General features: G+C 56.5%; 1 protein-coding gene across 3 annotated transcripts in view; it reads left to right on the top strand.

Annotated features, from left to right (window-relative positions):
• Positions 1-20,503, top strand: part of SULF1 (sulfatase 1) — a 31,492-nt gene extending 10,989 nt beyond the window's left edge. Inside the window, exons 4-19 of one of the 3 annotated variants that reach the window (XM_009904085.2) lie at positions 1,444-1,613; positions 6,526-6,676; positions 7,577-7,752; positions 8,445-8,573; positions 8,792-8,848; positions 9,791-9,920; positions 11,914-12,130; positions 13,067-13,301; positions 15,070-15,166; positions 15,248-15,342; positions 15,746-15,811; positions 16,273-16,445; positions 17,132-17,274; positions 17,359-17,482; positions 18,293-18,326; positions 19,145-19,248. In XM_009904085.2, the coding sequence (XP_009902387.1) occupies positions 1,444-1,613; positions 6,526-6,676; positions 7,577-7,752; positions 8,445-8,573; positions 8,792-8,848; positions 9,791-9,920; positions 11,914-12,130; positions 13,067-13,301; positions 15,070-15,166; positions 15,248-15,342; positions 15,746-15,811; positions 16,273-16,445; positions 17,132-17,274; positions 17,359-17,482; positions 18,293-18,326; positions 19,145-19,175 (2,028 nt within the window). In that variant the 3' untranslated portion in view covers positions 19,176-19,248. Of the gene's footprint in view, positions 1-1,443; positions 1,614-6,525; positions 6,677-7,576; positions 7,753-8,444; positions 8,574-8,791; positions 8,849-9,790; positions 9,921-11,913; positions 12,131-13,066; positions 13,302-15,069; positions 15,167-15,247; positions 15,343-15,745; positions 15,812-16,272; positions 16,446-17,131; positions 17,275-17,358; positions 17,483-18,292; positions 18,535-19,144 lie in introns of those variants that run through there. The other 2 variants (XM_054178930.1, XM_054178921.1) reach the window with 2 other exon arrangements.
• The last annotated feature ends 4,720 nt before the right edge of the window (positions 20,504-25,223 follow it).

Raw genomic sequence — 25,223 nt, 5'->3', positions numbered from 1 at the left:
GGGGCGCCTCAGGGCTCCTGGCAAAGTTGGGACCGCGTGCCAAGGTGACCTGCCCTCCACCATGAGGGTTCTGGAGAAGGCTGAGGAGCTCAGACAGAAGGCAGGATCTGGAATTTCCCCAGCCCATGGCTCGCAGAAGATGATGCAGATGTTGGGGCTGTGGTTTCTGACCCTTGTAATGAGATTTTGCTGGAAGCTCAGGCTGCCTGTTTCTGATTTCCCCCCCAGCAGAAATTACACGAAGCTGATTGTGTATTTATCTAGGGGGAAACCAAAGGAAATCGGGAGTATTGGTTATTGTGCATTCCTTACCCAGCCTGCCTGTGCAGCTGCAGCAAGCAGGGCGCTGGGGGGAGCGCAGGTGCTCTGGGACGGCAGCCGTGCAGGAATTCCACCTGAACAGCCACAAACACAGGCATTCTCCCAGCCCTGGTGCCCTGTGCTCCCTTTGCAGCCCAAAGCATCTCTGGCTGTCTGTTCCATGCCTTGCGGGGCCCGCAGCAGCCAGGCTGTGCTCTGAGCTCTGGGTGTGCTGCAGGAGAGGGGACGGGGGGACAGGAGCAGGCAAGCACAGAGGTCACAGCTGCCTGCCTCATCCCAGCACTGACATGGCAGCACAGACCTTGTCCCTCAGGCTCTGCTTTTGCAGCTGTCCAGGGCCTCCAGCCCACAACATATGATTAGTCATGCCTGGAAGTGCCTGAAATGACATTGTGTGGGCACTCTCAGAGAAGCTCTCTGCAGCCCTGCAGGCCAGCAGGGAGCCCTCCAAGGTGCAGGTGGTTTACTTTAAGTGTTCAGCATCTTTTCTTTTTTTTTTTCTCTTTTCCTGAGTTCCATTTCCTCCCTTCCCCTTGTAGCCTTCTAATTGCCACCTTGGCTGTGGGTTAAGCCAGGTTATTAGTGACTCACAGCCTTCGGCAGCTGCACCCTGAACGTTGCACAACGAAAGGAGCAGAGCCTGCAGGAGTTCCCCGCTCCCTGCCTTCCTTTGCAGCTCCTCTGATACAGGGGTTTGCAGCCTGCTGCCTCTGGCAGCTCCCCTCGCTTTGTGCAGGTACCACAGCATGGGCTAAGCAGAGTGTGCAGGGAAGGTTGCAGCAAACAGAAAGCCCATGGCAGAGACTGTCCTGGCAGCGAGGGGATCAGGACAGTCTGTGTCTGACATCTTACTTAGCACCCTGCTGCAGCCCCTGATAATCACCTTTGCTGCATGCCTCCTGTTGTCCCTGGTGTGCAAAATGCTGTCTCCTCTTGTGTGGCATCACCTGTTCCAGCAGGTAATTCCTGCTGGCTCTGCTGCCCTGACCCCCAGCCCCTCGGGGGTGAGATTTCCCTTCCTTTGGTGAGGGCTTGCCAGCAGCATCACGACATGGTGGGGTGTGATCTAATTAATAATCATGCACTCTCTGACTTCTGCTTTGTGTTAATCATATGTTCCAGGACTACTTCACAGACCTAATCACTAATGAGAGCATTAATTACTTCAGGATGTCTAAGAGGATATACCCCCACAGACCCATCATGATGGTCATCAGCCACGCCGCACCCCACGGCCCCGAGGACTCGGCCCCACAGTTCTCCCAGCTCTACCCCAACGCTTCCCAGCACATGTAAGTCAGACCCCACCCTGCCAGAGCTGCTCCTCCAGCTGCTGCTCGGGGCAGTTTGTGTCTGCAGACGTTGCAGGAGCAGAGAACTGAAGTGAAAGAAGCTCACAGTGAGAGGTGAATGTTGCTTGTTAGTCTTGGCCTGGAGAAGAGCAGCCTGAGGGGGATCTGATCAATGCCGATCGATACTCACAGGGCAGGAGGCAGGAGGACGGGGCCAGGCTTTGTTCAGTGGTGCCCAGGGGCAGGACAAGGGTGACAGGCACAGTCTGGAATGTCAGAAGTTCCATCTGAACACGAGGAGGAACTGCTGTGATTTAAGGGTGGTGGAGCCCTGGAGCAGGCTGCCCAGAGAGGTGGTGGAGTCTCCATCACTGGAGATGTTCCAAAGCCAGCTGGATGTCACCTCCTCCAGGTGCTCCTGCCTTGGCAGGGGGGTTGGACCTCCCCAGAAGCCCCTTCCAAGCCCTGCCACTCTGAGATTCTGTCTTTGGCCATGCTTGCTCCTTTTGGAGGAGAGAGTGACAGCTGGCACCGTGACTAACGCAGGGAAGCTCCTTTCCTGCTGGCGAGTGGTGGGAGGTTGAAAGGTCAGCGTTTGGCTGTGTAAGGGCAGCTTCTGACAGTACCCTGAAAACATGTAGCACAGGTTGGGGCCTGCAGCAGGGGATTGCTTCCTTGCCTGCCTCTCAGCTAAGAGCTTCCTGGGCTGCAAGCAGCCAAGGGCTCTGAGAGCAGACCCAGCCTCCTGGGGCGCGTGAGGGCTCCAGGTCTGCTCAGATGCAGGCAGAGTCCCCAGGCTGCATTTCTGAACAGGCTTCCTCTCTGCAACAAAACCCAGAGTCCTGCACTCTGTCCTAGGACTGAAACCAGCTCCAGGTGAAAATCTGAGGACAGTCCTGGATTCCACACCTGGCTAACCCTTGACTATTCAAGGTCCTCTCCCTCAAAGTGAGGTGTGAAGGATTGCCCTTCTGTCTGCCATGGACACCTAGACCACTTTCATTGCTGCTTGCACAAAGTCTTTGCAGCTCTTTCCACACAGAACAAACCTTAATGAAATACTTTTGCTGGTTGTGCATTGATCTGGCCTCTGAAAATGAGGAGGGATCAGCTCCATCACACAGCAGGAAAGTTCCTTGGGCTCCAGATCACATCTTGGGCAGCCCCCAGGCAGGGACGCTCAGTGTAGTGAGCTTAACTTCAAGCAGTAGCAGTTAGTGCATAAACTGATCCCTAGCTGTGGCCAGCCAGGACTTCACTGCTCCTGGCATGTGGTTAAGCATTAGTGAGTTGGTATTTCTTGGTCCTGGTAGTGGCCAGAGATGCCACCTCCCTTGACCTTACATTCTGAGCTGAGTTTTTCTCTCCTGCATTCTCACCAGTCCCACATTCCTGGGCTCTGGAGGTGATGCAAACCAGCCAGCTATGCTTCCTAGTCAGTCAGATACCCAGGAGCAGAGCTGGTGAGGCTGTAAATATTCACCTTTCCATGCCCTAAAGGGAAAGCAGGACAGATGTGGGCACATGAAACCTGGCGGGCTGGGCTGCACGGAAGAGCCTCTTCTCTTAGGGTCCTGATGGTGTGCTCCAGCAGACAGCAGCAGGGAATGCTTAGGGAAAGGAGCAGAAAAGCAAGGAGAGATTTCTTGTCCCTTTTCCCAGCTTCTGAAGCTGGAAAACTTTCACTGTTTTGCCACCCCTCAGGTGGAGCATCCAGGCCTTGGTGCCCTGTTCTCTCTCTGCTGGCCTCACCTCTTCCAAGCATGGTGGCCACCCCACTACCTTGTGGTGACAAGGTCCATAATGTCAGGGGCAAAGCATCCCCTTTCTGTCCTTGTGAACCTCCCCCATGCCCTCAGCACCTGCCCCTGCCCAGAGCAGAGCAGCTCCTGCCAGCAGAGTGCTGCAGCAACTTGCGTCGCTTCATCCTGCTCCTGACACCTACTGCTCTTTGCCCTGCTCAGCCTGCTTGTTTGGCAGCTTGTGCTGCTGGACCCATGGGGTTTAGTTGGTCTCCCAATCTTTAACCACCCCTGCACCTCACATGGGTGGCAGGCTGCCTGCAAAGACCCAGTGAGATCCCAGCTGCCTGCAGGCTTGGCTGCGTCTGGGCGCTTGTGCACGTTCGTGTTCATTCGTGTGGACTCCTGAGGTCTGCTGAGCTGCTTGCGAGACTGCCAGGAGCAGGAGGCTCGGCTGGGCCTCTGCTTGCCTTCTGGTGGTGTTGGCTCCTTGGCAGCCTTGCACAGTTTTCTCTCCAGTGACCTCAAGAGCTCCTGGCTGGGTTGCTGTGTTTCCTTTTGCACTGACTGACTGCATGTGTTAGAGTTCAGTCTGCAGAGTGAGGAAGGAGACAAGCTGAAGATAACCTGCCAGTTTGGGTGGCTGAGGCCTCCAAACAACGGATTTCTCCAGCAGAAATGCTAGCAACACGCTGCAGAAGGCAGCAGAGGTTGGGCTCCCGCCGCGGGGCTTGGTGCTGCCAGCACGAGAACAACAAACCTCTCCTGCCAGGGGCTGCGTAACCTGGACATCCAACCCTTAGGGTTTCTTCCTTGGTGGTCAAGGCCCATGTGAGTCTCCTCCTTCCTGACCTTGGGTGACAGCCACCTGACCTTGGGTTCTGTTTTTAGAGATGTAGTTGCTGGATCGAGTTTCTGTGACGCCTGCCTCCAACAGCCATGGGAAATGGGGTCAGGAGCTGCTCGCCGGCTTTACAAGCCCAGCTGCAAGGTTATGCCTACAAACCAGGGATTAGGAGAGCCTGTCAGCCACATGTGAAGAGAAGCTGGGGCTGAAAGGACAACAGCTGAAGCTGACCCTTACCTTGTGTGATGTTTCTGTGCTGCCACTTGACTGAAATAACACCTTTGGAAATTTAAGCAGCCCAGGAACTAAGTTTGTTCAGAAGAGTTTCTTCTGCTTGCACTTAGGAAGAGGGCAGCAGCTAAGGCAGGAGATGCTCCAGCCCAGGGGGAATCCTGCCCCGCAGTGTGGCTGCTTCCCCAGTTCTCAGCGTGGAAAGAAGAAAATCAAAGCAGTGCAGCCTCAAAGTCCCTAAGATTTGTGACAATCCCAAAGGAAGCTGAGGAATCATTGCTGGCTCAGCCCTGTGCTCAGCACAGACCTGCAGCAAGGGCAGGAGGAGTCTTAAAGGACAAGAAGGGTGAGGATGTGATTAGTGGTTAATGGTGAGTTGGCAGTGACCCTCCCATCAGCTCCAGCTGAAGGCATCACACAGACCATACCACACTGGGAGCAGCAGACACTTGGTTGGGTTTAGGTGTCCCTTCTCCCTCCCACTCCCCCACCTCTCCTCTCCTGGCAATCTGTCCTGTTGCTGGCACCCAAACACATTTCTGGGAGTTTATGCTGGCTTTGTCCCCATTAAGAGTGATCTCTTCCCTGCAAATAAACCATCCTGGGGCATGTCTCCAGCTGTGCCACAGCAGGGAAGGGAGCTGGATGAGATGTGCTGGGCGAAAGCAGTGCCCAGGTGAGGAACATCCTGTGCTGGGGAGCAGGGCTGCTGGAGCTTTGGCTGTGCTGGTGTTGCAAGTGGAGCTGTGGCACAGGGCATGGCTCTCTAGGTGTCCCTGGCAGCTGTTGCAGGAGAATCTTGTTCCATCAGACAGCTGGGCAGGAAATCTGACTCCAAGGAGGCCCAGAATTCAGCTCTGTTGCACTAATTTGGGGAGGTTTTAACTCAGAAAGAAGGCAGCAGCAGGTCCTGAGCCTGGCAAGCAGTGGCACTCTGCTGGCTTTCTGTGAGGCACAGCACAGAGGTTACTTAGGGAGCACAGGCAGGCTGTCACTCCTCCTCGGCTCCACATTCCTTTGTCAGCCCCTGGCACTGCATTTGTCACAGAAGGTCCTGCTCCCTGAATTGCCTGGGAGGAAAATTCTGCTCTCTCCCTGCCTGCTGCGTTTCTCACCCCCAAAATTTGAAGTGCATTTGGAAAGTGTCTGTGAAAGGCTTCAACCTCCCTGCTCAAGCCCTGAGTGCTGCTCTCAGGGGCAATCCATTATGTGGAGGAGGCTCCTGAGAAGAGGGGAGTGGAGCCTGCCCCAGCAGCTGGCTCTCCTTCCTGGCACAGGGGCAGCCTGTCACAGCCACCCCAGCCCTTCCGTGCCGGGGGCTGGAGGCTGCTGGAGCAAGGCTGGCAAAATGCTGGTCAGGCAAAGCTCAGCTCCTCAGGGGAAAGCTTCCTGCCTGCAGACTGCTAAGGAAACAGAGGGAGGCTTGCACTGGACCTGTCCTTCTCTGACAACCTGCCCAGTGCCTGATAGGTGACCAGAACTCCTCAGAGCTGTTCCCTCAAGGCTCAGGGCTCCCTTGGTCCATCTGCCAGGTCTGCTGGCCAGCCAACACCCGTCAGGGCTGTGCTCCTGGGCTCAATTCTGCTCATTGTAGGCAAAGCCTGGACTCTGGAAGTGCTAGAGAAGAAGCCTGCTCATATGTAGCTGAAACCAGAGTGGGACAGGGATTTTGTCTGGCTTCCCTTCAGCATCTGCTTGTCATGTCTGCTGGGTGTGGGCAGAGGATGGATGGGGAGCTGCTGTACCCTGCGTGTCTCTGGCCCCCCTCATCTCGCTGCATGCCTGTAGGGGATGCAGCTCTCAGATGAGCAATTTCAATGCTCACTTTGTGGCATGTCCCAGGTAACACCCTGGGTCTGGCAGTGGTCTTTGGGCCAGAGGGAAAGCTCAGAGAGCAAGTTAAAACTTGTTGAGGCAGTGATGTGCCAAGCAATGAGAAGCCACTGAAGCAATGCTTGTTGGTGCTTGGCACTAGAAAGAGCGGCGAGCACCTGGCGTGTGGGATTTGACTGCTGGTCAGCCCTGTCTCAGGGCTGTCCCCTTCCTCTGATGCCTGTGGTGTGACTTTTCAGACTCTTGCTCTTCCTCCCAGCACTCCCAGCTATAACTATGCCCCCAACATGGACAAGCACTGGATCATGCAGTACACGGGGCCCATGCTGCCCATCCACATGGAGTTCACAAACGTCCTGCAGCGCAAGCGGCTCCAGACCCTGATGTCCGTGGATGACTCCATGGAGAGGGTGAGTTCAAGAAGCTGCTGTGGTTATCAGCGTAACAAAATCAGCTGCACTGAACTGATTCCTCCTTTGCCTTCAGCAGCCACAGCCCGGGGACCGCCCTTGGGCTACAGAGAGTGACTCAGCACATCCCAGGCAGAAATCAGTCCTGGCTCTCCGCAGCACGGGGCCAGGCTCCTTGCTCGCTCCTGGGAGCTGCTGAGGGACCTGCCCCAAGCCCGGTGCTGGCAGGACCTGCATCACCTGCAGGCACACATGGGCAGGCAGCTGCACACGCCACAGCCACAGGCTGGGAGCTGGCAAACCCCAGCCCCTCAGGTGTCAGCCTGCTGCTGTCTGCAGAGCCTGGCCCTGCAGCCTCAGCTCGTTATGGGTAACCTGAGCCATGAGCTGGGAGGTGCACTTTGCGTGGCTTTTTGTTCCAGAATCAAGCAGCATGACCAAAGATCTTCCCCCAGAGAGATTTCTTTAAACTTTAATAAAGATTCACAGCCCTTTCCCAAGGCCAGGGTCACAAGGAATGAGAAAGCTGTGGCCTAACAGTCAATCAAACTGAGCACCACTTGCTCCAGAGCTGCAGCAGCTCTCCTGCCTTCCCAAGCTGCATTTGGGTGCACGCTGGACATCCTAATGCAGCACCAGCAGTGCTACCAGGCTCTCCTTTCCAGCTTTCTGCACCTACTTAATCCTCCTGTCTGCCAAATTTGAAGCTGAATGTGTGACCTGATTGTTTCAGCAGCACAGTAAAGGCAAGAGGTGAAGCTGTCCATCCCCAGAGCAGCCTCATCAAAGTCCTCTTGAGTTCTGTGCCTTGCAGGGGGTAAAGCGTCGGCTCCCCTCGGCTGTGCACAAAGCCTCTCTGGCTGCCTTTCAGCCTGAGTGTTCTCCCCTGTCGTGTTGCAGTTGCACCAGATGCTTGCAGAGCTGGGAGAGCTGGAGAACACCTACATCATTTACACTGCTGACCATGGCTACCACATCGGGCAGTTCGGGCTGGTCAAGGGCAAGTCCATGCCCTACGACTTCGACATTCGAGTGCCCTTCTTCATCCGCGGCCCCAGCGTGGAGCCAGGATCAGTGTGAGTCCCCTCTGGCTCTGGCACAGCTGCTGCACCTCAACTAGAACATTCCCAGGAGCATGCAGAGCTCACCCTGTGCAGCTTCATGCAATAAGAGATCTGTAGGATGGTTTGGGTTGGAAACACCCTCTGAGATCAGAGTCCAACCACCAACCCGGCACCAGCGTGGCCACTGAACCATGTCCCCAGGTTTCTTGCACACCTCGAGGGATGGAGACTCCACCAGCTCCCTGGGCAGCCTGTTCACCACAGAGAGACTGCCCCATTACTGCAGAGCCATGAGTCTTGCCAAGAGCCACAGCTCTCCTTTCCCGTGCCGTGAGTTACGGCGCAGATGGAGCAACTGTGCAGCCTGTAGTCCTGCAGGGTAGAGCTGTGGGGTTTGGTTTGGAAATGGGGGTGCTCAGCCTCTGGTTGAGCAGGATGGATGGGGTCATGCCAGTGAGATAAGGGCAGTGTGGATCCTGCAGCTCCTTGTTTCCTTGTGCCCAGCCCTCTGTGGTGGCAGTCCCAGTGCTGGGCTGCTGGTCCCAGCTGGAGACTTCAAAGGGGATTCTCTAAACTTAGCGCTGGTGTGGAGCTTTCCACCTTCAAAGCCCTGACAGCCATCCATTGCCACTCCATTCCCAAGGGAATGTGGAGACTGCCACGTGGAGCACGTGACAACGGTGACCTTTTCTGTCGGCTCGCAGGGTGCCTCAGATAGTTCTGAACATTGACCTGGCTCCAACAATTCTGGATATAGCAGGGCTTGACACACCTCCAGATATGGATGGCAAATCCGTCCTGAAGCTGCTGGACCTGGAGAGACCAGGAAACAGGTGGGTCCCAGCACGGAGGGGTTGAGCCAGCAAGCAGCTAAGTGAATGAACTCCTGAGCAGGAGAAGAGATCCTGAGCAGGGGAGCGGTGCTGCGCCAACGAGCGCAGCGTGGGCGCTGGGGGAGGCTCTGCAAGAGGTGTGCTGGGGCAGGGCTGCAGTGGCAGCAGCAGCAGTGCTGCAGAGGGGCCTGCAGTGACTGTGACTGCTCTGCTTTCAGGTTCCGCACTAACAAGAAGCCCAAGGTCTGGCGCGACACGTTCCTGGTGGAGAGAGGGTAAGTGCCAGGGCACAGCCTGGGCACAGCCTGCCTGCTGGCACCTGGGATATGCTTTCCTCCCTGCTGCCTCCTCGTGCTTGCTGTGGTCAGCAAAGCAGGATGTCCTGCAAGCAAAGCTGACTCCTGCCTTAGTTCCCCACCCCTGGCTCCCACACTGCCCTGTGCCCACCCATGTCAGCATCTGACTCCTGCGCTTCCCAGACCTCTGCTTCAGCCCCAGCCATGCACAGCTCTCTTGCCCACTGATGCTGTGCTTCCCACCACACATCATCCCAGCTGAGCCTTGTGTGCACAGGAGACTGCTGCCTGGGGCTGCCCCTCTGTCCCTGGCACCTCTTCCCTCCCTCTCACCTTGCCAGCTACTGCTGTCAGTATTTTCTCTGGGTAAAGGTTTCACAGCAGACTCCTCAGAGCTCTCTGTGGCATGACAGAGCATCTTGTGTGATGTAGGAGACGAGGGTCCATGGGCAACACAGGGGATGACAGAAGATGTGAGGTGATAGAAGACACAAGCTTACAGTCACAGGATGGCAGGCTGGAAGGGACCTCAGGGATCATCTGGTCCAACCTGTCCTGGGAAAAGCACAGCCTGGACAAGAAGGCTCAGCACTCTGGCCAGACCAGTCTTTGAAGTGTCCAGGCTGGGGTTCTCCATCACTTCCCTCATGTTTAATCAGAGTCTCCCCAGGGGCAGCTTGTGCCCAGTGCTCCTCACCTTGCCCCTGTGCCTCCTTGTGGAGAGAGTCTCCACCTTCTGTGTAGCCACTTTCTGAATACTGGAGCGTGCTGAGAAGGTCTCCAGACTATCACAGGAACTTTCTGGCCTCCTGATTGCCTGGGACATCAAATCTTCTGGCAGCTTTGCTTTTCCCGTGGAATTCCTTATCCCCAGAGTTCAGCAGAATGTGTCTAAAACCCTGAACTCCAATTCTTTTACAGCAAGTTCCTACGCAAGAAGGAGGAAGGCAGCAAAAGCACTCAGCAGTCCAACCAGCTGCCAAAGTACGAGAGGGTGAAGGAGCTGTGCCAACAAGCCAGATACCAGACAGCCTGTGAGCAGCCAGGACAGGTAAGCCACTGGCAGCTGCACCCTTCTGGGTGCCCCAGGGAAGTGTCCCTGCTCAGTGCAGCAGGAGAGGGCTGGAGGGCCTTGGAATATCCTTCCCACCCAAAGCCTGTCTGTGACTGCTGCAGCCTGAGTGGTCCCAGTGCCTGGCCCTGCTGCAAAGCCTCTGCTGCAAAGCCCCAGCTGCCAGCTCGCAGCAGCAAAGCTGCTGCAGCCCTGCCTGCTGTGCTCGGCCCTGCAGCTCTGGGGTGCAGACAGGGCGGAGAAGCTGAGCTAGCAGAAAGTGAGCCTGACCCCAGATCCTCTCCAGTCTGCTCTGGATTCATGCTGCACCTACAGCAACCTACCCAGGCAGTACTGGGGAGGTGTGGGAGGGAGCTGCCATCCTCCTGCTCCATCCCCATCCCCACACAGCTCCCCGGAGGAGTGTGAGCTGATTCCTCCCAGACCTTTCTCTCAGATGTTTGCTCAGACCCTGGAGCTGTTCTGAACAGGGACATAAAGGCTGCCCTGTGCTCTGCTCCCACTCACGGAGCTCCACAGGCTCCAGCCGTGCTCTGTGCAGCAAATGAGGGGATGGGCAGAGGTCCTTCCCTTCCCTGTGCATCCCAGCTCGTCCCAGGCTGGCCTGGAGCATCCTTGGCCTGGCAGGTCCTGGGCCAGGTCCTCTGCCACAGCCCTCCCCTCACACACGCTCCATGAAGGCCACTCCTGGAGGGACACAGACAGTGTCCCAGGCCTGGCCGAGGGCGAAGTGCTGGGGAGCTCAAAGGCTGCCACTGCACACAGATTAGGGCTGGAGGGCTCCAGGGCTCCTGGAGGCCAAGGGCTTCCAACATGCCAGAGTCACAGAGGGGTGGTTTGAGCTGCAGGCAGATGGTCATAAACCCGAGTCAGCAGTGGGAGCTGGTGGGGGAGCACTGTGCTGGCTGACTGTTCATGGGAGCCGAGTCCTTGCCTCCCTTTGCTATTTGTGGGCTGCAACTGGAGCTCCACCTGGGGCCTCCATCAGCAGAGGAACCTTGGTAAGCTGGAGCAAGGCCAGTGGAGGACCCCAGAGATGCTGAGGAAGTACTGAGAAGAGGCAGAGGTTTGTTTAGCTAAGAGAAGGCAAAGAGAGAGTCTAAATGCTTCCTTAAGACAAGGACTGGCTCCTTGGGGGGGGCACAGCAAAGGGCTCTCAGCAAGAGGGACAGACTGATGAGGTGTGTGGAGGAAAGTGCTACAGGAGGCAGGAAGCACTGGAGGTGGAGAGGCTGTGGAAGGTCCATCCAGGGACATTCTCAGACCCTAGCAGTGCTGCTCCTGCTTTTTGCTTGCTTAGTACTTGGACTTGAGGCTTTGATGTTTTCTTCCTCTTGAGCTTTGTAACCTAGGGAGTGTTCATTTTGTCCACCCTGTGAGAGAGCTCTGGGCCACCTGCCCATATCATAGCTGGATCCAAACTCAATGTCAGCTCCCTCCTTCCCCCAGCTGTGGAGCTGTGCTCATCCCCAGCACAGCAGGTTCCATCACACTGGTCCCATTATCACCCCAGCCCAGGCTCTCTGCTCAGCTCTGGGGCTTGGGACAGGGTGAAACTTTCCTCTGTGGCCCAGGATGATATTTCCATCTGAACTGCTCTCAGATTTAGGCCATACCTCTGAAAGAGGAACAAAGGGAAATGAGTTCTTGAGGACATGTTTACGTTCATGCAGGTTTCCTTTTGCTACCTGGTCTTAGCCTTCCCCAAGCTGAGCAGTGATGCTCCCAGGCACTCTCATCCCTAGAAGGACAAGGCACCTGCACAAATATTGGGGCTGCTTTCTGGTCCTGATGCCATGAGAGGGATGTTGAGAAGAATGAGTGAGTTTAGCCCCTGAGATGTTTCCCCTCTCAGTTTGTTGTGTAAGGGAGTGATGAGTTTCTAAACCAACCTGCTTGCCTTGGTTCACAACTGAGAGCAGCAGGGCTGGGACAGCTGCTGAGGCATCACCTTTGCTTCTCTGGCTCTCAGAAGTGGCAGTGCACGGAGGATGCTTCTGGCAAGCTTCGAATTCACAAGTGCAAGGTGCCAGGGGACCTCCTGGCCATCAGGAAGAGGACCCGCAGCATCCACTCGCGGCGCTACAGCGGCAAGGACAAGGACTGCAGCTGCGGGGACAGCGATTACCGCAGCAGCAGGGCCCAGAGGAAGAACCAAAGACAGTTCCTGAGGAACCCCAGCGCTCAGAGTAAGTCGCTGCCCTCCTGGGCTCGGGCAGGGAGCGGGGCAAGCGGCCAGCGGTGGTGGCTGCCGGAATGCTTCTGTCTCCGGCTCCGCTAAGTACAGCCCTGATTAGTTCTGCTTAATTGCCTCGGTAACAGCCCCACTGATAGCACAGCGATACCCAGGTGAGCGGCAGTCAGGGTGAGGAGCAGGCTCTGTCCCCGTGCTGATGCTCCGCTGATGCTCCGCTGATGCTCTGGTGACACCTACCGCGGTGCCCAGGCATGGCAAGGAAGTGGCACAGCTCTGGGCTGAGGTGACCGGGATGGGGGCTTCTGGTGTGGTGGGCACCGATCTCCTTGTCTGCTGATGGCCCGCGGGCAGCTGGGGCCGGGGCTGCTCCCGGGCCGAGCCTCTGCTCCAGGGGGACCCGGCCCGGGACCACCCCCGCAGGGACGGCACGGTGGCAGCGGCCTCCAGTGGGGCTGCAGGGCAGGCACCGGAGAGCTCGGGCAGGCTTGGGGCTGTTCCTGCAGTAGGATGCTGGTGTGTTGCACTCTCTCAGGCATCTGATGAATGAGTGACAACATCAGAGGTGCTTAACACGCCAGGAACTGCCCCATCTGACCCTACAAATCTTCCTGCAGGATTTTATTGAGGACTAATCTGGTTACAGAGCAGACAGCTGCTTTCAGCTGGGGTGCTCCTCAGGATGGGTGTCTCCATGGACGGGGCTGGGCAGCCCTTCTCCACCTGACAGTAGGCAGACAATGGAAATTTCCTGCTTCTCGGGGCAGTGTGGGCCCCGAGGTACCAAAAAGTCATTCATTAAGTGCTTTTCTGTAAAGCCCCAGGGGGAATAAAGCTGGGTTTAGGCAAGACTCTTGCCCTCTGTGGGGTGTGTGGTGCTCCTGGCCGTGCAGCTGTGCCGCAGCTGGCAGCGTGCCTCGCTCTGCCCCAGGGTACCAGCCCCGCTTCGTGCACACGCGCCAGACCCGCTCGCTGTCGGTGGAGTTCGAGGGGCAGATCTACGACATCAGCCTGGAGGAGGAAGAGCTGCAGGTGCTGAGGGCCAGGAGCATCTCCAAGCGTCACAGTGCGGCCAGGCATGGAGCAGAGGACGCTGGGGGTGACAGGATGGTGGCCGATGGCACCGAGGCTGTGGGTCACCCCAGCTCCGTCCGCGTGACGCACAAGTACGGCTGCCCGGGCTGGGGGCTCCCTCCGTTCCTCGCCGCCCTCTCCCTCCGTTCCTCCCTGCCCTCTCCCTCCGTTCCTCGCCGCCCTCTCCCTCCGTTCCTCCCCGCCCTCTCCCTCCGTTCCTCGCCACCCTCTCCCTCCGTTCCTCGCCGCCCTCTCCCTCCGTTCCTCCCCGCCCTCTCCCTCCGTTCCTCGCCACCCTCTCCCTCCGTTCCTCCCTGCCCTCTCCCTCCGTTCCTCCCCGCCCTCTCCCTCCGTTCCTCGCCACCCTCTCCCTCCGTTCCTCCCCGCCCTCTCCCTCCGTTCCTCGCCACCCTCTCCCTCCGTTCCTCGCCGCCCTCTCCCTCCGTTCCTCCCCGCCCTCTCCCTCCGTTCCTCGCCACCCTCTCCCTCCGTTCCTCCCTGCCCTCTCCCTCCGTTCCTCCCCGCCCTCTCCCTCCGTTCCTCGCCACCCTCTCCCTCCGTTCCTCGCCGCCCTCTCCCTCCGTTCCTCCCCGCCCTCTCCCTCCGTTCCTCGCCACCCTCTCCCTCCGTTCCTCGCCGCCCTCTCCCTCCGTTCCTCCCCGCCCTCTCCCTCCGTTCCTCGCCACCCTCTCCCTCCGTTCCTCGCCGCCCTCTCCCTCCGTTCCTCGCCGCCCTCTCCCTCCGTTCCTCGCCACCCTCTCCCTCCGTTCCTCCCTGCCCTCTCCCTCCGTTCCTCCCTGCCCTCTCCCTCCGTTCCTCCCTGCCCTCTCCCTCCGTTCCTCCCCGCCCTCTCCCTCCGTTCCTCCCTGCCCTCTCCCTCTGTTCCTCCCTGCCCTCTCCCTCCGTTCCTCGCCGCCCTCTCCCTCCGTTCCTCCCTGCCCTCTCCCTCCGTTCCTCCCCACCCTCTCCCTCCGTTCCTCGCCGCCCTCTCCCTCCGTTCCTCCCTGCCCTCTCCCTCCGTTCCTCCCCGCCCTCTCCCTCCGTTCCTCCCTGCCCTCTCCCTCCGTTCCTCCCTGCCCTCTCCCTCCGTTCCTCGCCGCCCTCTCCCTCCTTTCCTCGCTGCAGTCTCCCTCTCCACCTTCCCAGTGGATCCATCGTCCCCATGTTGCAGAACCCAAAGCCATCACTGCAGGTTCCAGAGGCCCCTGAGCTGTGTGTCAGTGAGCAGAATCCTCCCCTGCAGCGGGGTCAGCTCTGTTGGGCAGTGTGGACACTCTGGAATCTGGAGGGGGTTCCCTCTCAGCCACCTCCTTGGCCTTTTGCTTGGTGGCTTTTTTCCCTCTTGCCTAGAGCCTTTTTCACACCCTGCTGTGAACAGCTTTGTCACTGCTCCCCTCTGTAACCAGCTGGCTTCTCTCTAACCACTTGTTTGAACTCTTTCCTCTGACTTAGATTCTTACTGATCTTCCTTGATCCCATTGATCTTTAGCCCATCAGCTGAACGTTCTGGTCTGCACTGCTTTCATACCTGGAAGCTGAGTCCCATTCCTGCTGGCAAGAGGAAGAGGCTTATCAGCAGCTGGTGGTTAGATAAGAGATGGCAGCTTTGGTTAACCAGAGGCTTTCCATTCTGAACAGATCTTTATTCAGGGGTCAGTTCCATTCCTGATTGGATTAAGGATCTCCAGGATGGCATTGCCAGGGCATTTCTGCTCAGCAGGCCCAGGGCATCTGTCATGGAGGAGGAGACCTTGTAGAATAACAAAGAATTGATCAGCAATGTGAGAAGAAATAGATATGGGCAGGCAGCTGGGAAACCACTGACTTTGTTCTCCCTGTTTGTTAACCTCCTGGCTGCAGATGTTTTATCCTTCCCAACGACACCATCCACTGTGAGAGGGAGCTGTACCAGTCTGCCAGAGCCTGGAAGGACCACAAGGCCTACATTGACAAGGAGGTGAGAGGGAGCTGACCCCGAGAGAAGCCTTTGCACCTCTGCCTTCTCAGAGCCATTAATGCTTGGAAATGTTCCCTGCAGATTGAGGCTCTCCAGGACAAAATTAAGAACCTGAGGGAGGTTAGAGGACACCTCAAAAGGAGGAAACCAGATGAATGTGACTGTAGCAAGCAGAGGTAAGAGAGGTGGCACCCAGACCAGACTGCTGCACACACTGCTGGGGCTTGCACATTTCCCAGGGCTGTCTGAGATGGAGAAGAAAGTCCAGAAGCTTTGCTGATGCTTCTGACCACTGTGGGTACTCATCTCAGTCAGAACCCAGCAGAAGCTTCTGGGAAGCCAAAGAGCAGCAATATTCACATTTTCAGATTGATTTGTTTGTGTTCAACTAATATCTGCCCCAGCTGTGGTGCTGCCATCAGCCAGCACAGGGTCACTCACACAGTCTTTCACTGCAGTGACCACTGCAGGCCATTCTGTGCAGCCCCTGAAGCTGCATCACAGGCTGCATGTGTCTGCTTTGCTTCTGTGTTCAAAACAGTTTCATCAGCTGCTAATTGCTCATCCTTTCCCCTGTAGCTACTACAACAAGGAGAAAGGGGTAAAGGCCCAAGAGAAGCTCAAGAGCCACCTTCATCCCTTCAAGTAAGATTGCTACTGCCCCCTCAGGCTCTCAGCTGGCTTTCTGGGGACTGGAGAATTACACTCTTGGGTGCCTGGAGGTTTATTGTGGAGAGGAGAAGGGCAGAGGGGAGGGAGGCAAAGGTCCCATGGAACTGTCTCAGACAAGGAACCTCCAGCAGCTTTGGACAGGCTTGTGAAACTTTATGGATAATAATTTTAAACCTATTGATAGAAAATAGATTAAATTAATTGTTTCAGCAGCTGATTGACCTCATGATTGTTTAAAAGCCCCAGCTGAGCCTAAAGGCAGGAGGGCATCATTTCCTACACTGACTGGAGGGAAGCCCTTGTCCTGCCAGCTGGGGTGGGAGCTGAGCGAGCAGAAGGGCATCTTGGGGTCCTCTCCTCATCAGAATGGCAGAAACTGTGGAGCTGCCAGTGCTGTTGTGAGCCCTGCCCAGCCCAGCCCTCTCTCTGAACAGGGAAGCAGCACAGGAGGTGGATGGCAAAGTGCAGCTGTTCAAGGAGAACCGCAGGAGGAAGAAGGAGAGGAAGGGGAAGAAGCGGCAGAAGAAAGGCGATGAGTGCAGCCTGCCCGGGCTGACCTGCTTCACCCACGACAACAACCACTGGCAGACAGCCCCCTTCTGGAACCGTGAGTCTTGTGCCCACCTGCTGTGCCACACAGCCCCAGGCCATGCCCTCAGAGCCTGGTGCTGAAGAGCTGGCCCCAGTGCTGCTGCTCCTCTGCAGTGGGAAGGAAGCCAGCAGCGGAGCGCTGGGGATTGTTTCATCACTTGTGCAGGTGGCAGGAGCCTGACAGGCTGAGTGCTAAACTCTGAAACCAGAGGGAGCTGCCTCTGAAACAGGCTCTGGTAACCAGGCACCAAGACTCCTGCCAGCTCTTGGAGATAGCCAGAGAGGTGACAGGGCTTTAAACTGTGTTTCTGCTCCTAAAGGATGAGCTTCTTCCTCCAGCTGCCATGAGCCTTCTGGGGACTGGGCCTTTAACCTTGCCAGGGACTTCAGCACACCAGAGGCCTATTTTAGCCATGCCAGTTGGGTTTCAGATTTGTGCCACCAAGGACTTCCTGTGAAGAAGCTGCAAATACTTTCCCTTATGAATTCTTGCCATTAGTCCCATTTTCCCCCTAGCTGCTGGTGAGCATTACCTTACCAGCCTTTAGTTTGGGTTGCCTGAGACCCTAGCACTGTTCAAATTGATATTATGTTTTAGTTGAGGGAGCATTTAAGCAGATGAGAAACCTGCCCAGGTTTCAGCAGCAGAGGCACACCTCTTGTTTTCCACTGCAACCCACGAGGCTGTCTCTCTGCTTGCAGTGGGCTCCTTCTGTGCCTGCACGAGCTCCAACAACAACACTTACTGGTGCCTGAGGACAGTCAACGACACCCACAACTTCCTCTTCTGTGAGTTTGCCACTGGCTTCTTGGAGTATTTTGACATGAACACTGATCCCTATCAGGTAAAGCCCCTTCCCTGCCACAGAATGCAGCTCACCACCAGGTGTATTGCTGGCTGCTAACAGAAGCCCTTCTCCCCTGCCCAGCTGACCAACACGGTGCACACGGTGGAGCGTGGCATCCTGAACCAGCTGCACCTGCAGCTGATGGAGCTGAGGAGCTGCCAGGGTTACAAGCAGTGCAACCCCAGGCCCAAGGGACTGGAAACAGGTACAGCAAAAATACTATTTCCATTTCATGTGTTGGTTTTTTGGTGTTTGGTTGGTTTTTTTCCCCCCCATCTGGGACAAGTCTGGAAGGGTGCACAGCCACCACCCTGCACATCATGCAGCCAGGAAGCTTCTCCATCAGCTCAGGTTGCTCTGGACAGAGCCCAAAGGCAGACTGCAGGAAGGTGACCCTGTGAATGGCACTAAGCTGTGCCCAGCCTTCCACGGCCATCATCTTTTTCTGTTGCAGGGTTTGTAGGGTCAGCTTCCACTCCTGGTAGCAGGGCAGGTGTTAAATCTCGTGTTCATCCCCATTTCTGTCCGTCCACCTGGACAGCCTCAGGCTCTGCGCCACACTGAGACTGAATTTGCCAGCTCTTACCCCTCTGGCTCTGCGGAAGGCTGTTTGCTTTCATCCTTGCAGCAGGCTCTGAGCAGAGAAACAGCTGCTGTTCACACCTCCTAACTCTGCTTTTCAACTTGGTTGGTTGAAGATTGTCCTTTTTTTCCACAGGAACTTTCCCTCCTGCCTCATTTGTGGTGCTGCACCTCTGTGTCTCTGCTCAGCTACAGCTGGGTCTCTCTTTCACCACCTCTGACGGGCTGGGGGTTCACCCCTTTAGGAAGAGGGTGGGGTTCAGCTGCTTTGTGTCAGGCCTGCAGGAGCTCTCTGTTGGCCTGCAGCTGTCTTCATGTAACCCAGTCCATTTCTTCCTAGGAGTTAGCTGCTGTGCATGGACCTCTTCATTGTGAATGGTTTTGCCAGGTCTAAACACTAACAAAAGTTACTCTTTGTATTTTCCTATATCAGGAAATAAAGATGGAGGAAGCTATGACCCACACAGGTATCCACACTTTTTTATTCTCCTCAGCAGCTTCTTTCCAAATAATTGCATGACCCAGCCCATTCCAACTAATGTCCACATCCTGCCCTGCTGCCCACAGCTCAGCTCTCCATGCATGCTCTAACCACTCACCACCAGCCTGGCCCCCGGGGTTAGCTCCACCACCCTGCACTTAACGTAGTGAGACCTCACACAGCTCATCTCCCATGCCTGTACCTCTGAGATGTGCACACTGAGGAAGCCACACACAGAGCTGCTGCTTCTGGGTTGCTGTCCTGCTGCTGGGTTGATCTGGAATGGGTTGGGTTGGTGGAGGTCTTTCTGGTTTCTTTAGGAAGTGTCTGCAGCTGCTTTTGAAACATGAACCAAATGTGTTTGGAGAGCTTCCTGAGGTATCCACAGAGCCTAACTGTGGAATGGTTTGGGCTGGAAGCGACCTTAAGGTTGTTCTAGGAAGAGCATTCCCTGCTGTGTGCAGGGACACCTCCTGCTAGACCAGGTTGACTTTGAACACTGCCAGGGCTGGGGCCTCCACAGCTTCTCTGAGCAAGCTGTTCCAGTGCCTCACCACCCTCGTGGGGAGCAATTTCTCATCGCATCAGACCTATTTTGCTCTTTTTCACTCAGTGCAAGGATGCAGCAGCAGGCAGGGAGGGTCTTGCCGCGTGCTGAGCGGGAGCTGTGAGCAGCCCAGGGTCCCTGGTGTCACCACAGGTGTCACTCACCTGCCGGACCACAGCGCTGCAAAGCAAGCCGGAGGCAGCTCCGCTTCCCTCTGACGCTGGCACTGACCACTGGGCCTTGTTCTCTCTCCACAGAGGGCAGTTATGGGACGGATGGGAAGGTTAAGCTGCCCGGTGCCACCGGCGAGAGGGACCGGCACAGCCTGGGGGCCTTGTACAGTGTGAACCGGAGCGGGCACGGACACAGCCCCAGCCTGGCCGCCTGGACTCATGACCTGAAGGATGTAGATAGGATGTTTGCACTGCTGCACAGCCACGACCAGAGAACCGCCGCGGGAGAGGCCTCCTGGGAGATGACCTCTGCTGAGGGCCCCAGCGGGCAGCCAGCAGGGGAGCCTGGGGTGCCAGCTGGGCCCGTGGGGCTGGCCTCCAGCCGCGGCACCTCGAGCCGGGGCAGGAAACTGGAATGGCACCACGATGGTGCTGAGAGCCGTGGCCTGGGAGCTGTGCTCTGGAGGGACAAGCCCCCCACTGGGACAGGGGCAGGGGAGCTGGGCTGGGAGCGCTTGCAGCCGGACTTCAGCGGGAACGGGCTGCTGGAGCTGGAGTCCCGGCACAGCTTCGTGCTGCAGCCCATCAGTGTTCCTCAGGACGGTGACGCCGGGGGGGATATATTTGAAGACCAAATGTATCTTCCTGTGAGGTCTGATGAAGCCCCTGTTCACCAGGCTGTGAACACTTCCATGAGGGATCCATCCCTTGGCACCCAGAAACCAGGAACCTTCTTGGCAGAAGGAGAGCAGAGTCCTGCAGGGGAAGCTTCCCAGACCCCACCGGCAGACGGCAGCGCCTCGGCTCTGCTCTCCTTGGACTAGCTCAAGCTCCAAACCCTTCCTTATCATCTCTGTTTGCTCCTTAGCAAGCTAACAAAGGTCCTGGTGACAGCTGGGCCCCCATGTTCCTCACAGCCAGGTTTTGAGCCCAGCTCAGGGTTCAGCTGTGTGCAGATGTTCTGTGCACACACACAGACCCTCCCCGCTGGGCAGCAGGGCTCCAGTCAGAGGTGGACTGGGGCAGGAACTTGCACAGGCTCCAAAACTCAGCTCTGCTCCCTTCAAGAGGCTACCCAAACCATCCCAGTGCCACTGAATGTCTCACTCCACCCAAGCCACCTACAGACTGTCTTTTCTGTAGCTTATTTTAACCACTGGAAGCCCCCAATGCCAGGTGTGGGAGGAGAATGCACTTTGGAAGCCCACAGCCCACCTCTCACACCTTCTGCCCTCAGCCTGCTCCTGGTCTCCTGTCATTGTGAAACTGGGAAGAGTTCATCAGCCTGGAGTGTGGAGATGGACACTGGGTGTTGTGTGAGCAAAACCATTGCATCTTTTGGTTGCTTTAATTGGCTCCCAATTAAGAGGGCAGGGCTCTCAATTAAAAGGGTGTAGCTCTCCATTAAAGGGTGTGGCCAACAACCACAGGCTCTAGGAGCTGCTGGAGTTGGAGCCTTTCCCTGCAATTGAGATCTTCTGTAGCACGAATCCAGCAGGGGGGTTGATGTTTCGTTTGCTGATGCAGGTAGAGAGGTTCCCATCAGCAATGCTTTTGTCACCAGCTGGGCTGTATCCTCCTGAGCCTCACCTGGAGAGCATCACTACCATGCTGAGAGCCAAGCTCCCTCTGGGAATGACAAAATCCTGCCAGATTCACCTTACTGTGCAGCATTTCTAGCTCCACAGGCACTGCAAGCTCAACTTCCAGCCATGGGGGTTGTGCTTTAAGCTGAAATGTCCTTTCTAAAGGAGATTCTTTTGGTAGGAGTTCACTGATTTGAGGCAGCAGCCTCCTGCTGGACTCTGTACCTGTGCTATAGGTCCTGGCCCCGTCTGGTGCCTGTGCCAGGGGTGACTGCAGACAAACCTATTTATGGGGGTGAGTGATGCTCTGTGTGCAGAGGGGTGCAGTCTCTAGGATACAAACTGTGTTTTTAAACCTTGTACAGTATTTCTGTGCTACTTTTATAGAACAATTCTGGCTTCAGGAAAGTCTAGAAGCAATATTTCTTGAAATAAAAGGTGTTTTACTCTACCTGCTTCAGAGCAGTGCAGACAACTCCTGTGTCCTCCTGCCGCCAGCAGTGGGCAATGGAACACTGCCCTGCACACTGCCAATCCTGCACTGCCCCAGGGGCTGCTCAGTAACACCTGGGCTTGAGCCCTGCTGGGACTGGATTTTAACTTCCACTAATTAAGCTGCTCCCCTCCCCCTGGAAGCTCTCCCATGGAGGTGCCAGGCACAAAGCCTGGTGCCAGTCCCTGCTCAGCTTCTCTCCCCCCTCCCAGAGCTCTCCAGCAGCTCATTTCTGGGTGTTCCCATCACAACTCCCTTGGGTTAAGTGGTCAAGGAGGTGGCTGTGATAGCTCCAAGGCCCAAGCCCGTCTCTGGTGCTCCAGGCTGCAGAGCACCCCCCTCGCCCCCTCTGTCCCCTGTCAGGAAGCACACAGCCAGGATATGCAATCACTTTATTTCCAAAGGTCAAGTATTCCAGAGTTGGCTTTGGGAACAGCTGCTCACCACAGCTGCTGCCAGCGGGCTCCAGTCACTGAGGACTTACACAGCTGGAAAGTTAGCCTAAGCTCTGCTGAGAAACCAACACCAGGGAGGGTGTCCCAGCCAGGAGCCTGCAGCGTGCAACAAGCAGGGCACAGCCCCCCAGGGCTGCTGGCACCGCGGCACAGCCCCGCAGGCTCCCCCCACCCTCCCTGCTCACCTGCCTGCAGCCAGGGGCAGGAAGGTCACTGAGGAGAACCTCCACACTCAGCCCTTGCCTCACTGATTCCAGATTCCCTTTTTTGGAACAGAACTCCATCTGGGATCATTCTGCACAGCTCTTCTGCTTTGAACTTGCCCGTCACATTTTCAAGTATGGAGGCTGTTGAAGAGGTAGAACTCCTCACCTCCTTCTGGGGCTGGAGGTGGCCCTCTTGGTGCTACTGAGGGCACAGACACCTGCTCTGCACGAGCAGTCCAGCCACAGCAATGCCCAAGAATTACCTTACAGAATCCAAAACAGAAGGGAAAAGTTTTGCCTTCAATGTTCTAAACCCAGACCCCTCTGTTTAAACCCAAGCATTCCTATTCCAGATGTGAATCCTCACTTTCATTCCAAGGCTGCCTGGTTAAGGTGTTCCAGAACACAGCCCCATGTATCTTGCCCTGGCTGCTGGGCAAGTCCAGTACTGTGCTACAGCAGGAGGAGATCTCTGTGGAAGTCTGCATAGCTTTTGCCTGAGCTGTGCCCTGGGCCTGATCCTGCCCTGCCTCCTGGAAGGACTTTCCCTCAGCAGAGCTTGGCAGGGAGTTGCCCAGCAGGACCTGCAAGCAGTGTGCTGGAGCAGCCCAGGCCCTGAGCACAAATCCAGCCCTGGCACACCTCCAGCACCTGGGGTATGCCATGGTGACCACATCACCAACACTTCAGTACCCATTAGCACCATGGTGCTGTTCAGTCACTTGTCCCAGGATCATGGAGCTGGCTCACACTGCCTCGAGGTGAGCAATGCTTTGGATGCTGTTTGTAGCCCTTCATGAATTCCACAGCTTTTCACTGTTACAGGACAAGGTTGTGACAACTGAGACAGAAAAGCTAAGACAGTACAGGACACAGAAGGGAAACACAGGAACTGGAGGAGCAGGATGGGGCTGGGCTAAGCAAGCACCTGTCTCATGGTACAGGGAACAAGGAGTGCGGAGCTACTTTGGACTTGCAGAGCTGTGTCTGTGTCTGAAAGGCTGCACTCAGCAGAGCATTTGCTGAGCTAAAGGACTGGGTGGGGGAGCTGCCAAAAGCTGCAGCTCACTGTGGCTGTGGGGCATGGATGGTGGTTGCTGTCCTCCTTGATTTCTCCAGGCTGTTTCCACAGAAGGGACATGGGAAATGCCCTTCCTGTAGCTCAGGTGGCCCTCAAGCCTTCAGCCACATCATGACGTGGCTTAGTGATGCTCAAAGAACACTCACCTGAGCCCTGGCCATGCCTGGCCCCCATGCTTCCACTCTCCACCACCTGCACACAGAACCTCTCTGAACTGTTATTTGCAAACCATGATGGTACAGGGAGGAAAGGAAGCTCTAGTGCTACACCAGAGAACAAATCTACCACCACCAAGCCAACTGTCCAGCTTCCAAGCACTCCTGAGGTCATAAAATGTCTATGACCTCAAGCCATGGAGAACATGAGGTGTGCAGATAGAGGTCTGGCCTCTGTGGGGCAAACACTGCCCAAAGCAGTGCCAACCACAGCCCAGGTACACCTCATGTTTTAAAGCACCACAGCTGGGTGGTTCAGCTGGGGGCAGCCAGCCCCTGCAGCACAGCATCTCCCCTGCTGTTAGAGAAGACACAGAAAGAGATAAGCCTGGCTGGGGAACACCTTGGCTTTGCTCTCTGAGAGCAGTGGTGGTGCCCAGAGTATAAAAGGTCAACAAGCGCCTGACAGCACCTGGTTCACACACGCCTGCTGGAGATGTCCATGTCCAACCCAAGGTACTGGCCCAGCTCTTCAGCCCCACCAGGGGACTGGTGAAGCTGGGAATCTGGCTCCAGGAGAGCAGTAAGACACTTTGGACTGGTTTATGATCAGCCTGATGTCGACAGAACACTACACAGAGCTGTGGTGTCACACAGAACATGCAGTAAGGCAGCAGGGATTGAGGTGCTTGGGGGTGACCCCACCAGGACAGCCCAGCAGGCCGTGTGGGACCTGAGCCTCCAGGTCCACCTTCTGTGGCAGGGCACAGTCTGAGCAGTTTCCTGGCTCCAAGGAAGATGTCCTCAAAATGCAGCTCTTCAGCCAGAGCACCTCCCACCAGTGAGTGCAGGAAGAGCCAGAACAGCTCCTGGAGCCTGCCCAAAAGGCTCCGAGTCTGACAGTGCTTCCCTGCAGCACCTGATCAGCTCAGGTAGGATAAATCAAGAGCTAAACCAGGACTAACTGTGCTCACAACCATGTCCAACGTCTAGTCTTCCACTTATTTTCATACAAGCTCTCCCCGTGGCAAAACCCAAACCTGACCATCAGAGTCCTCTCAGCAGAGTGCTTTTAGTTTCCCAAACCTCTAAGACTTTCCCTGCAGGGTGTAAGACAGCTTTGACTTCCCAGTGTCCACCTGAGGCCATGCCCTGCCCTTGCAGACACCAAGAGCAGCTCACAAGCACGGCACTACAGAGCCTCCAGAGCCAGAGAGGGAGGTGCCAAGCACACCTGATGAGTTTGAACTAAGGGCAGAAACAGGAGGGGCTGAGGTTCTGAGCCAGCACTTCCTGCCCAGTGCTGGGGAGCACAGCCTGTCACCCATGTCTGAGAGACAGGGCTCTGAAGATGCTGAGCTGAGGGGCCTGGAGCATCTCTGTAAGATGCAAAGGCTGGTCACCCTGGGGTTCTTGAGCCTGGAGAAGAGCAGCCCCAGAGGTGCTTTGATCATTGCTCAGCAAGAGCTGAAGGGTGGGGGACAAGAGGATGTGGCTGGACTCTTCTCAGTGGTGCCAGCAACAGGACAAAGGGTAATAGGCACAAACTGGAGCCCAGGAGGTTCCATCTGAAGATGAGGGGAAACTTCCTTCCAGAGCCTTGGAGCAGCCTGCCAGAGAGGTTATGAAGTCTCCTCCCCTCTGGAGAGCTTCCAAACCCCCCCTGGCCATTGTGCTCCTGGGCAAGCTGCTGTGGGTGCCCTGCTGGAGCAGGGGCATGGACTGGAGGATCTCCAGAGGTCCCTTCCAAGCCCAGCCACACTGGGATGCTGGGATCCTTCCAGTAAAGCTCTAACTGGTTGTGTCAGTCTTCAGGGATAGCAGGGCTTTGGTGCTGGTGACAGCCAGGTGACACTGCAGGAGCAGGCCCCTGTCTGCCCTGGGGTGGGGGAGTGCAGCTGTGGGCTGGCACTGAAGTGTGACACCCCAGGCGCGGTGCCTGCCCAGCCCCTGCACGCTGTGAATCAGGACCACATCCACCCAGCACCCACTGACAGGATAGGGGCATCACGACTCAGCCTTCGTTACCTGCTGTACCACCTCTGTATGGCTTTACAGGTGCCTGGCAGCACTTTGCTCCTGGTCTTCTCTGCCACGCTGAAGGCTGAGGACAGAGTGGGGGCCAGCAGTGCCCCTAAAAGCAAACCTTAGCCTGGCTCCGCTGCACAAACCATCCCCACCAGTTGC

This window comes from Dryobates pubescens, chromosome 3 (assembly GCF_014839835.1).
Source record: "Dryobates pubescens isolate bDryPub1 chromosome 3, bDryPub1.pri, whole genome shotgun sequence".
NCBI lineage: Eukaryota > Metazoa > Chordata > Aves > Piciformes > Picidae > Dryobates > Dryobates pubescens.
This window is presented reverse-complemented; position numbering and strand designations above follow the sequence as displayed.